Raw genomic sequence first — 13,953 nt, 5'->3', positions numbered from 1 at the left:
AGACCAGAACAGAACAGACAGCTCATCCACTCTAGTCTTGGATAATCCAAGCAACCAAGTGGCCCAACTCACACGGGTACTTGAGTATAATGCTTGTAGTATTAAAACTCTTTTTTATAAGATTCAATAAACTTGCTTGGTATAGACATATATCGTGAATTTGATTTGTTGATTCCAAGAGTAAACCTATGGACCAGAAGTAGGAATAGTTCAGAAGTGGATTTGATTTTACGTGCATCACACCTGAAATAACCCACCTGCCCACCCCATCACTCACCTCCTGCCCCCATGTGCACCTCAACAATTACCTCAGATCCCATAGAACTGGAGTGAAAGTAAGTCCAAAAGACAGCTTAAGAAGATAAGGACCCTCCCCCAATCCATCTCTTCTAACCAGCCTTTTGATAACTTCCTGCAACCTGAAGCTTTTTATTACTATCAACTACACTGCCAATTTTGTTATCATCTGCAATCATGACCATTATATTTAATTAAAATAATTAATTAATGTCCAATTCATTAACATATACCACACAAAGCATGGGACCTAGCACTGAGTCCTAGGGAATACCATTACACATAGTCCTTCAATCACTAAAACTCCCATTCACACACCTTCTGCTTTCTGCCAGTGGGTCAGTTTTTAAATCCCTGGAATCTCTGGGTTTCCCCTTCTTGATCTATCTTCTACCTGGATCTTAGTCAAACAGCTTGCTAAAATCTATACTCCAACAAATGAGCTTCCCTCATCGACCCTTCTTGTTATGTCCACAAAAATGCAATTGTTTTTCCAGCATGACTAACGACTCCAATTTGACCATCCTTGACGTACAGCTGCCTCTCTGAATGTTGATTTATGACCGCCCTCAGAATTATTTTCCCAATCACTTTCCCACCACTATCCAACGCCTGATGGTCTGAAGTTCTCCTCTAAGTTTCTCCCCATTTTTGAATAAATGGAGTTCCTTGGTGCCACAGTTGGTCAAACGCTACTTTGATGTCAAGGGCAGTTACTGTCACCTCTCTCTGGAACTCAGTTCTTTGGTCCGAATGTGGGTCAAGGCCGTGACGACGTCTGGAGCTTCTCTCACTCTGCTGATGGTTTAGGGAACAGAGATAAGGGAGAGGATTGGTTTCTGGCTGCCTTTGGATGTGCATCTGGACCTTGCTTATTTCAAATCGGTGAATTAAAGCTTCCTTCTGTCCCACATGTTTACTGTAAACTGCAGTGGAGACGGTTGTTTTCGATTCTTGCTGGTTTGTATACTCAGTTGACTTACAAAAAGAAACAACAAAGGGAAGGTTTGCAGTGCTGTCGAGAACTGTTGCAGAGTGCAGCCAGCCAGTCACCTGGTGTGGTTGGCAGGCGCCGAAAAACCATGGCGACACAGGGTGCGGTTTACTGAAGGGTTTATTGTCTCAACAGCTACATCCGACTCGTTTCAAATTAGCCAGAAGTCAAGAATCGGCAAGCACCAAGAACGAACAGCTTGGGATGCGGCGAAGTAATAGGATTTCTCAGGTTACACGTGAACGATTACTAAACAATGCGCAAGCCCTGGCAAAGAGCGGGGTTTCTAAAAAATGTGGCATTATGTTTCATTGGAATAATCACACAAAAATAATACAGGGACGCAATCACGTCGTATCTCTCGATATGAATTGCTTTGGATCATGTTTGGTCCAAGCGTCCTGAGTGCGTCCGCACTCCTCCCGCAAAACTGATTAAATCCAATTATAAAGGTGTGAACGAGATGACTGGAATGAGAGACCCGTTTACAGAAACACACACGTTCTGAAGTCCCAACCCCATCACCCTCCCCGGGACTGGCTTCTTCACTGTCTGGGAGACGAGGCAACTCCAGGACCAGAGAGGAAATGATAACGAACACGAACTATCCTGAGGTTCCAGATCTCTCTGCTCAGCCCTTCCCTCCCTGAAGCCAAATCACAGACCCCACCCTCTAAAGTGCAAAACTCGCAGGGTAATTATTTCGGCCACGTGTTAGTACAACTGTGTCGTCGACTGCAATTTTTATTAGGCTTGTGATAGTTGAGGAACCCAAGGTCGGACTCACCTCACGTTGAAAATGTGGTCTGTCGATTGTGAAACGGCTGGCCCCACCTGTCTGGGAGATGTACAACGCTAGGGGCTCGGCCTTGTTCAACACCAATAGGTGAGGTGAGGATTTGGATTTTGGCCAGGAATCCCGAATAATTGTAAAAAAAAAACGATTTAAAAAAGACCCGCAGATTCACATTCTATAAATGAATTCGTTCTTAAACACTTCTGAGGGAAAACCAATAGTACTGGTCATTAGTCCATATTCATGGAACAAGCGTTAGTGTTCGTTAGCTAAGGCATCTTAAAAAGAATGGAAAGGGTAATCAATAGACAGTATGCACTCGCGAAGTCCGGCCGAGGAGATCTCCGTCGGTTGCACTCTCATTCCAACGCAGTCCCGTTTATTTTTCTAAGGTGGAGAGGTGAATTCTTATGATTCCATCTTGGGCTGCACATATTTTCAGGGATCAACCTTCAACGGGCAAGATAATTATTTTTGGTAAATTTGTACCGTCAACCAGAAACCTTGAATTTGTAAAGTTAACCAGAAACCTTGACCGAGCCACACTAAAGTCAAGTCCCTTTAGCTGAGAACCATTTTCTTGGATAATAGTAGCATTCTGATCACACACGAAGCAAAACACATCAGAGGTTGAATCATCTTGGTAATCAGTATCCGCTAGTTAGTTCAATGTAAACTCGGGCATGATACGAGGAACAATCCTGTACAGAGGGGTTTAGGAATCCTAGGTCCAAAGTCATCTATCCCCGCTAAGCTTCTCAACTCAAATTACTCATATTACTATATTCCAAAATGTTATTTTCAGAAAGAGCTGAATTATTCAAGTTTGCCCTGTTTGTAAGAGCCATCAATAATGACAGCACACTGTTGGAACGAACATGCATTCGTGGGACTAATTCAGATTTGCAAACTGGAAGGGTGACCTTCAGCTCCAGTTTACACAGTCGTTAACTGTGCTGCTAACGTGTATATTCGTAACCACAGCTGCCAAGCCAAGAACGAAACACTAAAAATGCCCCAACAAAAGTGAACCGAACGGTACGGTATCATCAACTGTACAGTTTCAGTTCACTTTTAAAACCATCAGGTAAATTAACCAAGTCCGAGAAGAATGCTACCAGAAATATTAAACATTAAATATTGTGAAGTACCATTGATCTCCACGGGGAGTACAATCAGTTAGGTGTACGGAGCCTTTCTGCATCAATTAGTTTGCCGATGAACAAGTAGGGAATGGAGGAGATGGACCATGTGCAGGCACATGGGATCAGTTTCATAGGATTCGTTGGCGCCTTCGCTGACTGCCCCCAGAACACTACGCAAAGATGTATTTCACTGTGTGTTTCGATGTACATGTGACTAATAAAGATATCTTTCTTATCTTATCTTTAATCATGGTAGGCTCTTTGTGCCATTATGTAAAAGTTCGGTTAACGTTGACCCGTAGTGTCAGTTTTTGGATGGTTACCAGCCCTTCAGTCTTAGGGTTATGATAATATGATAATTAATGTTGATAGTTAAAAGTTTGCAATCTATAGAACCAGTATTTTCCGTGGGATTCACTCCCCTCCCCCACTCGCCCCTTGAAAGTATTAACATCGACTGGACTAAAAGCAGAAAATGCTGGAAACAATCAGCATTTCAGGCAGCACCTGTGGGTCTTGGACATGAAAACTTTACTCTCTCTCTCTCTCTCCACAAATGCTGTTTGACCAGGTGAGTGTTTCCAGCATTTTGTGTTTTCATTTCACGTTTCCAGCATCTACAGATTTTTTTTATATATTACTGATTTCTGCTGTTTTATAATTCCACAGATTAAAGGAACTATAATCTCTCGGAGCCATTATCTTGTGTGAACCCAGAGAGTTAGGCTATGGAAAGAATCACAGCCCTCTTCTGACATTAACTTGCTCCTTCTAACAGAGATCAGCTGATGGGTGGAACAGTGGTGCGGAAGGTAGTGCAGCTGTCTCACAACTCCAGCAGCCGGGATTTGACCCTGACTTCTGGTGCTCTCTGTGCCGAGTTTGCTCCTTCTCCCGGTGACCACATGGGGTTCCCCAGGATGTTCCAATTTCCTCTCACACCCCAAAGGTGGCTGGTTGGTAATTTAACTGTCTATTGTAAATTCCCGGGAATTCAGAAGAATCAGGGAGAGTTGAAGAAAAATTAGGTGACAGGGAAATGTGGGGAATGGGATTGAAAGAATTGCTCTGAGAGTGGGCAAAGACCTCCTATGTTAGAAAATATGAGAAATGCAAGACAGTCATCTGAAGCAACTACTTTGCTACCTTCCTGTCAAGGTACTGAGGCCAATTATTGCATCAAAAAAGCATCAGTGATCACAACCAGGTTATTTTAACATCATATGTTTGGGAAAATATTCTATTATTTAATTAAAGATGATCAACTATTAAAAATAAGGATGAAGAGTACATGATTTCAAACAGACAATGCATATCTCAGAAAGGAAGACTGTAATTGCAAGTCCTGATAGAGTTCTTTGTGAGCTGACAGACGTGATGGATGTGGTCAAAGTGGACATTCAAAAGGCTTTTCCACAAATATCCAAACTGGAATCCATTTGAGAAGGTCAGAGGGGAAAGAACAGATAAACTGAAGTCAAAGTTGGTTAGAGAAGAAGCAGGTGGTGAGAGATAAGTGGCGATCCTTAGAGTAGTGGGATGGGTTAAGTTGGGGAAACTGAGCTTCTCCTTACTTTATTGTCATACCTGACTACTTACTTAGGTCAGGTCAGGTCAGGTCAGGTATATATCAAATGTTGAGTAACCTTATTTTTCTGCCTGAAGTTTAGGTGAGCTTCAAACCCCAAATCTCATCCACCACCAAGAGAACATATGCCTACCATTGTGACTTTACCATTTCCATGCACATCCTATGGATTCTATCATGATGTCTTTAGAAATACTTCCATAATTTCATGAGTAAACTGCAGAAACAAAGTGTTCACACTGTTTTGACCTTTCTATGCTGAACTCCAATTTGGTCTATGCACTGCCAGTCACAACTTGTTCCAGACAGAGTTTCACTCATGCATCATCTCGGTCCTTGCTGACTTCTACTGAGTCCCTATGTCACAATGCAATTAATTTGTTCTTCTTGTTCTCATTTACAAATCTTCAACAGAACTTCTACGGTGTCTTCCAGCCCAAAGTCTAGTTTACATCTTTGACTTTAGCATTCTCCTTGCCACACATTATTCACTTGGTAGCCCATCATTTCTTTGCGTTGCTTGAACCTTTAAAAGCCTCCTCAAAGTCTATATTTTTGCAATGAACCTTGGGATGGTTTATAACTTTGAGAGCACTATACAAATCAAAGTTATTCTTGATTCATTTTGCTCTGTATGACTACTAAGTAACACCAGACCTTTACATTGTTGTACTCATAGCTAGTCCATGCAACAGAAATAACAACTTGAACTATGCTAATTGAGATGGTTCGTTCTTTCATTGAAGTCCTGTACTTACTTGTTAATGGTAGTTATTTAGTGGTCTTCTAACATCTTCAGGTATTGGTCTAGATAAATAAATGAATTCAGAAAAATGTTAATGTAAGGTGTAGCAATTCTTTCTTCCTTAAATGTACTATAATTTTGCAAGTGACATGCAATGACTGCAAGAATAATCAAATGCAAATGAATGGTGATACTCAGAAATAATCTTAATCCTGCAAAACAATGTAGGATAAAGTGGGAGGTTTTCAAAACCATAAATCACATTTCAGTAACCAATATTTGAAAACTGGATCATATATTTATTGAATATCGTAATACTTTAACATTGCTTGCTTTACACCAAGCATTATTAAATATTTACTGAATATTTAGAATATAGAACATGGATCTTAGTTAAACAAATATTCTTTGATGAGACATAATGGAAAATATACTTAAAACTCATATCATCCCAAAAATACTTACCACGAAGCTGTATGTTCTTTGGTTATTATATATTAAATTATTAAATAATGGTGCAATAATAAGTAAAAGTTAAGTTTACACAGGGCATTATAGTAGACAATGTCCAATGATTACATTTACATGTGAACCTATATTAATCTTACAATTTATTCACTTTATTAAAATATTATCCATTCTGACATCTCTATGCTCAGGCTAGGATTTTATTCCTTGGGGCATAGGAGACTTAGGGGTGACCTTATAGAGGGGTATAACATCATGAGGGGCACACAGTCTTTTTCCCATGGAAGGGCAACCAAAAACTAGGGGGCATCGGTTTAAGGTGAGAGGCAAAAGATTTAAAAGGGACCTGAGGGGCAAATTCTACATGCAGAGGGTGGTGTGTGTATGGAACAAGCTGCCAGAGAAGGTAGTTGAAGCAGGTACAGTAACAACGTTTAAAGGACATTTAGATAAGTATTTGAATAGGAAAAGTTTAGAGGGATACGGGCCAAATGGGACTAGCTTAGTTGGGCACCTTGGTCAGCATGGGTGAGTTGGGCTGAAGGGCCTGTTTCCATACTGTATAACTATGGTTCAACCATCATCTGCAATATGCACATTCTCTGCTTTTGATCTCAGAAACATTTTATATCGCATACAGAACCACAAAACACCCTAGACTGACTTCAGTAATAAAGCTGATATTCATCATCAACAACTTTTTTAGAGCACAAGGAAAAAGCTGAATAAATATATGCTTGCAAATGAGATTGACAGTAATGCAATTAAATGTAGATTGAAATAATTCATTTACCTTCATAATGCACTCATAGGCATGTGTTGTGTAAAGAGGATGCAGTGTTTTATGTGGAAAACACTTGGCTGGGATTGAAATGTGGAATTATGAAAATAGATTAAAATTGTGAAATTTTATTTGATTGTCTTTGGAATTAAGCAGAAGTCTGCAGAATGTTTACTCCAAAGAATAAATGGGAGTAGATTCACAATGTTGATTTGGCTGTGGTTTGTGGAAGGAGTGTTCTTGATGAACCAAATGTTTTTCTTGTCCTGTCCAAAGGTATGTCCTTAAAAAGAAACTAGAAGTAGAAAACTTTATGTAGATGCTCATCAGTTGGATCAAGCTTCTCTCGTGTTCCATTCATGCTCTTTCTCTATAAAATTTTATGTTTTTCCTTTCATGATACATATCAGTTAAGTGATGCTTTAACCCTTCTTGGCAGCTAGCACGGGCAAGGCATTTCTCATTGTAATAATTTACTGCATGACAACTTTTTCAGGAATTTATTCCTTAGGGCATAGGAGACTGAGGGGTGACCTGATAGAGGTGTATCATGAGGGAAATAGATAAGGTGAATACACACAGTCTTTTTCCCAGGGAAGGCCAACCAAAGACTTGGGGGCTTCTTTCAAAAAATATCAAAATATTCAGCTTTCCTTTCAATCTCAATAACCTTGTTAATTCTGAGTCTGTAAACCAATTTAGCAAACAATGAGAGTGATTTTTCATTTTTAAATCACTTCATCTCTATAATATTAAAAAAATGATTAATCCTTTGTTCATAAATGGAACAGTGATCCTTCACGTTAGCTTCCAATATACTTCCAAAACAGAATGTTTTGTACAATATTCTGAGCTCTGACCCAAAAAAATGCTTTTCCATTTCCTTTTTGATATATTCAATGTTCTAATATCTATGACCTTCACTTGGTGGCTTGCAGTTCCACGTTTGAAGATTACTGTTTTTTATATATTCGTTTACTGGATATGGGCATTGCTATCAAGGCCAATAATTATTGTTCATTCCCAAAGGCCCTTGAGAAGGTATCAGTGAGTACCTTCTTGAATCACTTCCATGTTTAGGAATCCCATGGTGTTGTCACTGAGGGTGTTCCAGGATTTAGATCAGCGATGCTGAAGAAACATTCCCTGACCTCTCCACTGGGACGAGCTTAGGTGGGCACCTTGGTCGGCATGGATGAATTGGGCTGAAGGGCCTGTTTCCGTGCTGTATGACTCTATGACTCAGTGGTTCAGCCAATGGTTGTGAGGATGAACAGCAGTGTCCTACATGTTGGGCTTATTACAAAAATGAAGCCCAAAGGAATGAAAAGGAGACAGCAGCAGGATGGAAGCAATCGGCGAACAGAAAGATAATGCACAGTGGTTTCTCAGACAAGTTCGAGTTACATGATTGTGTTCCCCAAAGTTCAGGGCTAGTAACACATTTCTTTGCTAATGACTTTGACTTAGAGGTACAGGGCACCATTTCAAAAGGTTCAGTTGACAGAAAACTTGGAAGAATAATCATAAGGTTAGTAATAAACTTCCAGTGGAAAGGGTTTGACGGAGTGATTCGTCGGATGAAGTGGGAAGATGTTAGCTGGTACATTTTGAGAAGGAGGACTGGGCAGGACATTGCATGCTCGATGGTATCATTTTAAAGGAGCCAAAGGAAAGAGACCAGGGTGTGTGTGGGTACACATTTCCAAAGATGGCATGGCAGATATGGAAGCAGGACAGTTAGTAAAGCATACAGGATCTTGGCTTTTATATTGCGGCAAATCCTACAAAAGCCAGGAAGGTATGCCAAATGTAAATAACAAACTGTCTTGGCCCCCACAGGAGTAGAGTGTGCATTCTGGGTACTAAAGGTTAGAAAGGAAACGGGGGCTTGGAAAGGATACAGAATAGTTTATTAGAATGAAGGGTTGCAGTAATGTAATCCCCTAGACTAGATAATCAGTGGCATAAATTTATAATGATTACCAATCAGACCAGAGGTAGACTGAGAAACCTCTTTTTAACGCTTTGCGTGGCTAGCAGAATGAGGTGTCCACAAATTCAGTGGGAGATTTCAGAAAGGTCTTAGATAAATAGTGGAAGGATTTCAACTTCCCCTTTGAAAAAGCTGGGCTCAACTCCAAATGGCCTTCCTCTACAATCTACATCCTATGATTAATCTGCCCTCCTTCACTTGACCGCTTTACCCTGGGCAATGTCGGCATCATCAACGTCCGCCTTTCACCTCAGTCATCAATTAAAATACATACGTCTCCCCAGCTAAAGTGACCCATGCCTTATTCATGTCGTATATACTTCAAAGTCACTTCAAATTGATTCAAGTGCCAGAAGTGACATTCAGATGTCACAAGGTGCTGCGTTAAGTAACGCAAACCCGAACGCAGTTTCTGACCAAACGAGAATTAAAATTGGACCAACAAACGATCTGCTGGAGGAACTCGGCAGATCAAGTAGCTGAATTAAAACTAACCTCTTTCTGAATTGATGCTGACAGCGTCTCCGGCGGGGCCCTGGAAAACACAAGGATTTAATCTATGTGCGTTTCTGCCACGCTGATTTAATTTATGGAATGTAAGTTTCGAAAAAAAAAGAAATCGAGTGTGAACCTCGTACTTTTGCAGTAAAGAACGGAGACGAAGATCAGTGCGAGGAACAGCAGAGAGGCGGCGCCCGTCAGTGGAGCCCAGACGAACAAGTGGCAGGATATTTTATCTTCGTTCATCGCTAATATTAGGGGGAAAAAGCAGAGTTTTATGAAAAATAGAGTTAAATGTATTAACACAAATCAAATGGGTCCAAAATTTGACTGTTTGGACAATTCAATTAATTTATGTTGAGCGATAAGATGAAGTTTCACATTTGAGAGTCTTAATATTCAATACGCAAAATTATAACGAAATGCCTGATACAGGCAGGAAAAGAGTAAATTTACAAATTCACAAGCGAATGTGAGTCTTCATGCAAACACAAGCTGTTTACATAAATATCTTACTTCCTTTTCACCGAAACTGGCATTGTGTAATTATAGGAAGTCAGATCAGAAAATAAACAGAGTATGTTCCCAAGTTTTTCACTGTTGCCTTGAGAAAGCAGAAACTACTGACGGGAACAACACACACAAAGTGCTGATGAAGGGTCTCAACCCGAAACATCCACTGTTTATTTCCCTCCATAGATGCTGTCTAGAACTGCTGAGTTTTGAGAAAGCAGAAACTACTGACGGGAACAACACACACAAAGTGCTGATGAAGGGTCTCAACCCGAAACATCCACTGTTTATTTCCCTCCATAGATGCTGTCTAGAACTGCTGAGTTCCTCCAGCATTTTGTGCGTGTTGCTCCAGATTCCTGCATCAGCAGAATCTCATATATTTCCGCTATTGACGGGAAAACCTTTGTATTATCTCCCACCGCGCCATTCAGACTTTAACGTCTTCCCCCAATAACCTAACTATATATATTTTAAACCGCTCACTTCTACCTTCCAAATGAGCGATTGCGTCAAGCAAGATGGGTTGGGAAATCCGCAGAGTCCCAATTAGTGTGCGCGCCACAACCCTGGCGAATGCGATCCCAAAATCTCCTCTATTTCCATAGGGATGTCTACATGCACCTCTCAGTAATCCGGCACCTCGTTCCCGCGCCGGGGGAGCCGCCGCCACATCAGAACCCCAGCCACAATTTTGGAAAGCTTCGACCGATTGATACCAGGGAAATTTCCGAGGAACAGGCGGCCAAGAGGGCTGGATATACTCCAGCAAGCCGCTTTACTTAAGAGGTGAGATGCCTCACTCAGTTGAAAGTTAAATCCAGCAAGTGAAAGTGCGGGCCAGCCTTCCAGTGGAACTTCAGGGTTCAAATTGCACTCGACGCTACTTTTAGCGAATTGGACGATTAAGCATAAGAATTAAGTACTATGAACACCAAATGTTCGGGACAAAGAGTGATCTGAAAAATTGCCGATTTCCATCACTGTATAGGGCGTCGGAGCAGGTCTGAACGGGAATTGTCACATTGTAGAATTCATCTAACCCTTTGCTTCAAATCGCCTCTACATACCGGCTTTCAACCAAATTGATTGCACTACAGCCTTTGCCCCATTCTGTTGTTTAGCGCCCGTCGCTCTACTCATTGCTGTGTTTATGATTACCATGTACACTGTTTACTCTGTCAGCTTCAGGCGAGCAAGGAATTGCATTACACCCTGGTGTATATGACAATAAACTAATGTCAACACATCAGATCTGAACGATGCCGAATAACTGAAATCCACAATACGCAGAGGCGACAACTCATTTCCAGAGCTTTTTTGGTGGGACGACTTCTCAAATTTCCTTGCAAAGAAAACCATTGAAGGAAACCCGAGAAGAACCCCTCCGCTCACAGCCTTCCAGTTACTGAACAGGCAGCGCGGAGAGGGCCTGGTCTCTCGGATGGCAACGTGGTGAAGTGGTTTGTGGAGCTTTCTTCCGAGACCACAACAGCTGCAGGGTAGACAGACGTGGAAAACTAGAAGAGCGACAAATAATTGAGGCATTGAAGCGAGAACAGCGGGTTGGGGGGGAGGCGGGGGCGGTAAAGGGCCTTAATTAAAAATATTTTGACAACGTGACGAGGGAAGGACTGGATGAAAGCGCCCGAGACCTTCAGTTTAAGGGTTGGGGTTTTTCCAGAACGTGGTGAAAAATTAGACAGTGGTCATTTCGTGGTAATTTTGACTGTAAATTAAACCGTGAAGCGGAAACAGCCACAAGGTCGCGGTAAAGTGCGACAATGGGATTAACTCTGGATCCCTCTGGAAACTCATCTGCCACATTGGCGCTCATAGCGTTGGACGTTGCGTTCTGATGCCGCAGTTCTAATCCGCACGCCAACCTTCATGGAAACACATTTATCTTGTCCGACTGGTAGCAATCGGAAATCCCATGATATCTGAATTATGGTATCTCAGCTCGAACCTGTTCCCCGGAGAGAACCTAATGTTTTATACGACGGGAGAGTTCAATGTAAATCATTTAGCTTTGTACCTGACTTGGTCGGAGTGCAAGGAGGCTTTTCTTCGCTTGTTGGTGCGGCTGTTGTTGCTTTTGACGAAGTAGTAAGGGCCGTCGTTGCCTTTGGAGTGGTTTTAACCTCTGCATTTATTATAATAAGGAAATTTATTAAAATGATAAACAGTTAAATAAAATAAAAGCTAAACATGGGGCTAGTTAAATAATAAAACTTAGAAGCTCACACAAAATGTTTAACGAATGCCTGTTTTTAATATTTAACGAACTAAAACTAGCGTAGTTTTATTAAAATTAATGTTACTGTTTCTCAGCCAACACCGACCTTCCAGACACCGAGCGACCATGTTACCGAATTCCATAGCCAGGTTCTTCAGCGTAACGCAGTAATACTTTCCACAGTCTTTCTTTGTGAAATTTTTGACGATCAGAGAAACCTTGCTGAAGGATCTTCTGCAGTCATATCTGGGGTCAGTTCTAGGGTGTATTTTGTCAACGGCAGAAAAATACAGCAGGAATTCTAGCTTCGAATTTTCGGGCTGGAAAAACCAATATACCCCCTCTCTTGCTGTCAGTGAGCAGTCTATGACAGTCTCTTCGCCTTCCTTCACCATTTTCACTGACGGAGAGTATTGAGTGGTACCTGTGCAACACAACGGGAGGTTAACATAAAAACTCCGCATGGCGTTTATGGATGAAAGCTACGGACCCTCCTCTGTAATGCTAAAGAACCGAGAGAATCCAAAAGCCTCTAAACGCGCGCGTTAATACCAATATCCATAAAGTTTGAAGGGAGGGGCATGTCGTTGGGAGAAGCATTAAAGTATCAACAGCGCGGAAGGATGAGCGGTCGATCCATTTAAGGAACCTTATTCGACTCTTTGAAAGGTTATCCAATGCGCCCAGTGCCCCATTCTTTGCCCACAGCCCTCTCGTTTCGTTTGTATGTAATAAAATGCTTCTGAGCATTCTAACTACGTCTGAGCGAGCTGCAGAAGAATCACTCCGAAATATCTCATTGAAGACTCTAACTGCATTAAACTTAACATTCGATCCGAAGTCCGTTTCTACCTACAGGCTGAGTTTACAATGTATACTTGCCATATGGATTAATGTTGGTTTCCTAATATTAACCCATCCTTCACTGCCCACTTTAGAATATTTGCAAATGGGTTCAGAGAATACAGAGCAGTCAAGATTATCATGTAAATTTAAAAAAAACTGCAGATGTTGGAAATGTGAAATAAAAGCAACGTGCTGGAAAGGGTCAGCGGCCAGGTAGCACCTGTGGAGAGAAATAAATACCGTCAGGGTTAAAGTTTTAGGTCGAAGACGCTTAGTTCTAAGGTCTTCGACCTGAAACGTTAACTCTGTTTTTTCTCTCTCCACAGATGCTGCCCGACGGGCCGAGTGTTCTGCTTATAATTCAGGATTATCACTTACTTGTCAAATGGATCGCGAGAAGAAATCCGATAATTTTCATCGCGCCACAGTGGAGGCGAACACAGTGCAACAGGCTCCGTTGTGAAGGCGGAAAAAAAGGACCCCTCTCTGCAACCGTGACTGCACCACCTCAGGACGTGAGGTCACTGCTTCAGTGGGCGTCTCGGTGTTTGCGAGCACTGCACCCACCCTCCCCTGAACATGCATTCCAAACGAGTTCTTGAGTCTACCACCTGCAGGAAGCTCAACAACTCTACATCGAAACAATCGCTTTATAGGTTGGTTAACTGTAATTTTAACACTACAGATAAAATATCAATACCTTTATTACACTGTCACAGTAGAACAAACTGGGCGGAGCAATGGCATATGGAAACTAATCCTGACAAGTGCCAGATGATGCAGTGGGGCATACTGTACACCCTGAATGCTAGCGCCCTAGGGAGTATTGAAGTCCAGAGGGACCTCGGCGTACAAGTCAACAGGTCTGTAGAGATGGCAGCGCAGGCAGGTAAGGTGGTGAACAACGCATACAGGATGTTGGTCTTCATTAGCAGAAACCATTGGGTAGGCCACGGCATGAGTACCGTGAGCACTTCCGGTCACACACTTTAGGAAGGATGTAATTGCAGTGGAGAGGGTGCTGTGGAGATCTACGGGGATGTT

At 41.8% G+C, this 13,953-nt stretch overlaps 1 protein-coding gene across 1 annotated transcript; it reads right to left on the bottom strand.

Moving 5' to 3' along the window:
- Nucleotides 1-1,403: 1,403 nt before the first annotated feature.
- Nucleotides 1,404-13,354, bottom strand: cd8a (CD8a molecule). Its single transcript, XM_052009458.1, has 7 exons — nucleotides 13,288-13,354; nucleotides 12,170-12,487; nucleotides 11,863-11,970; nucleotides 9,449-9,559; nucleotides 9,306-9,345; nucleotides 5,579-5,627; nucleotides 1,404-2,537 (listed from the first exon to the last, which is right to left on the bottom strand). The coding sequence occupies exons 1-6, from the start codon at nucleotides 13,325-13,327 to the stop codon at nucleotides 5,582-5,584; spliced, it is 663 nt and encodes a 220-aa protein (XP_051865418.1). The 5' UTR covers nucleotides 13,328-13,354; the 3' UTR covers nucleotides 1,404-2,537; nucleotides 5,579-5,581.
- Nucleotides 13,355-13,953: the final 599 nt, after the last annotated feature.

This window comes from Pristis pectinata, chromosome 2 (assembly GCF_009764475.1).
Source record: "Pristis pectinata isolate sPriPec2 chromosome 2, sPriPec2.1.pri, whole genome shotgun sequence".
Classification (NCBI taxonomy): domain Eukaryota; kingdom Metazoa; phylum Chordata; class Chondrichthyes; order Rhinopristiformes; family Pristidae; genus Pristis; species Pristis pectinata.
This window is presented reverse-complemented; position numbering and strand designations above follow the sequence as displayed.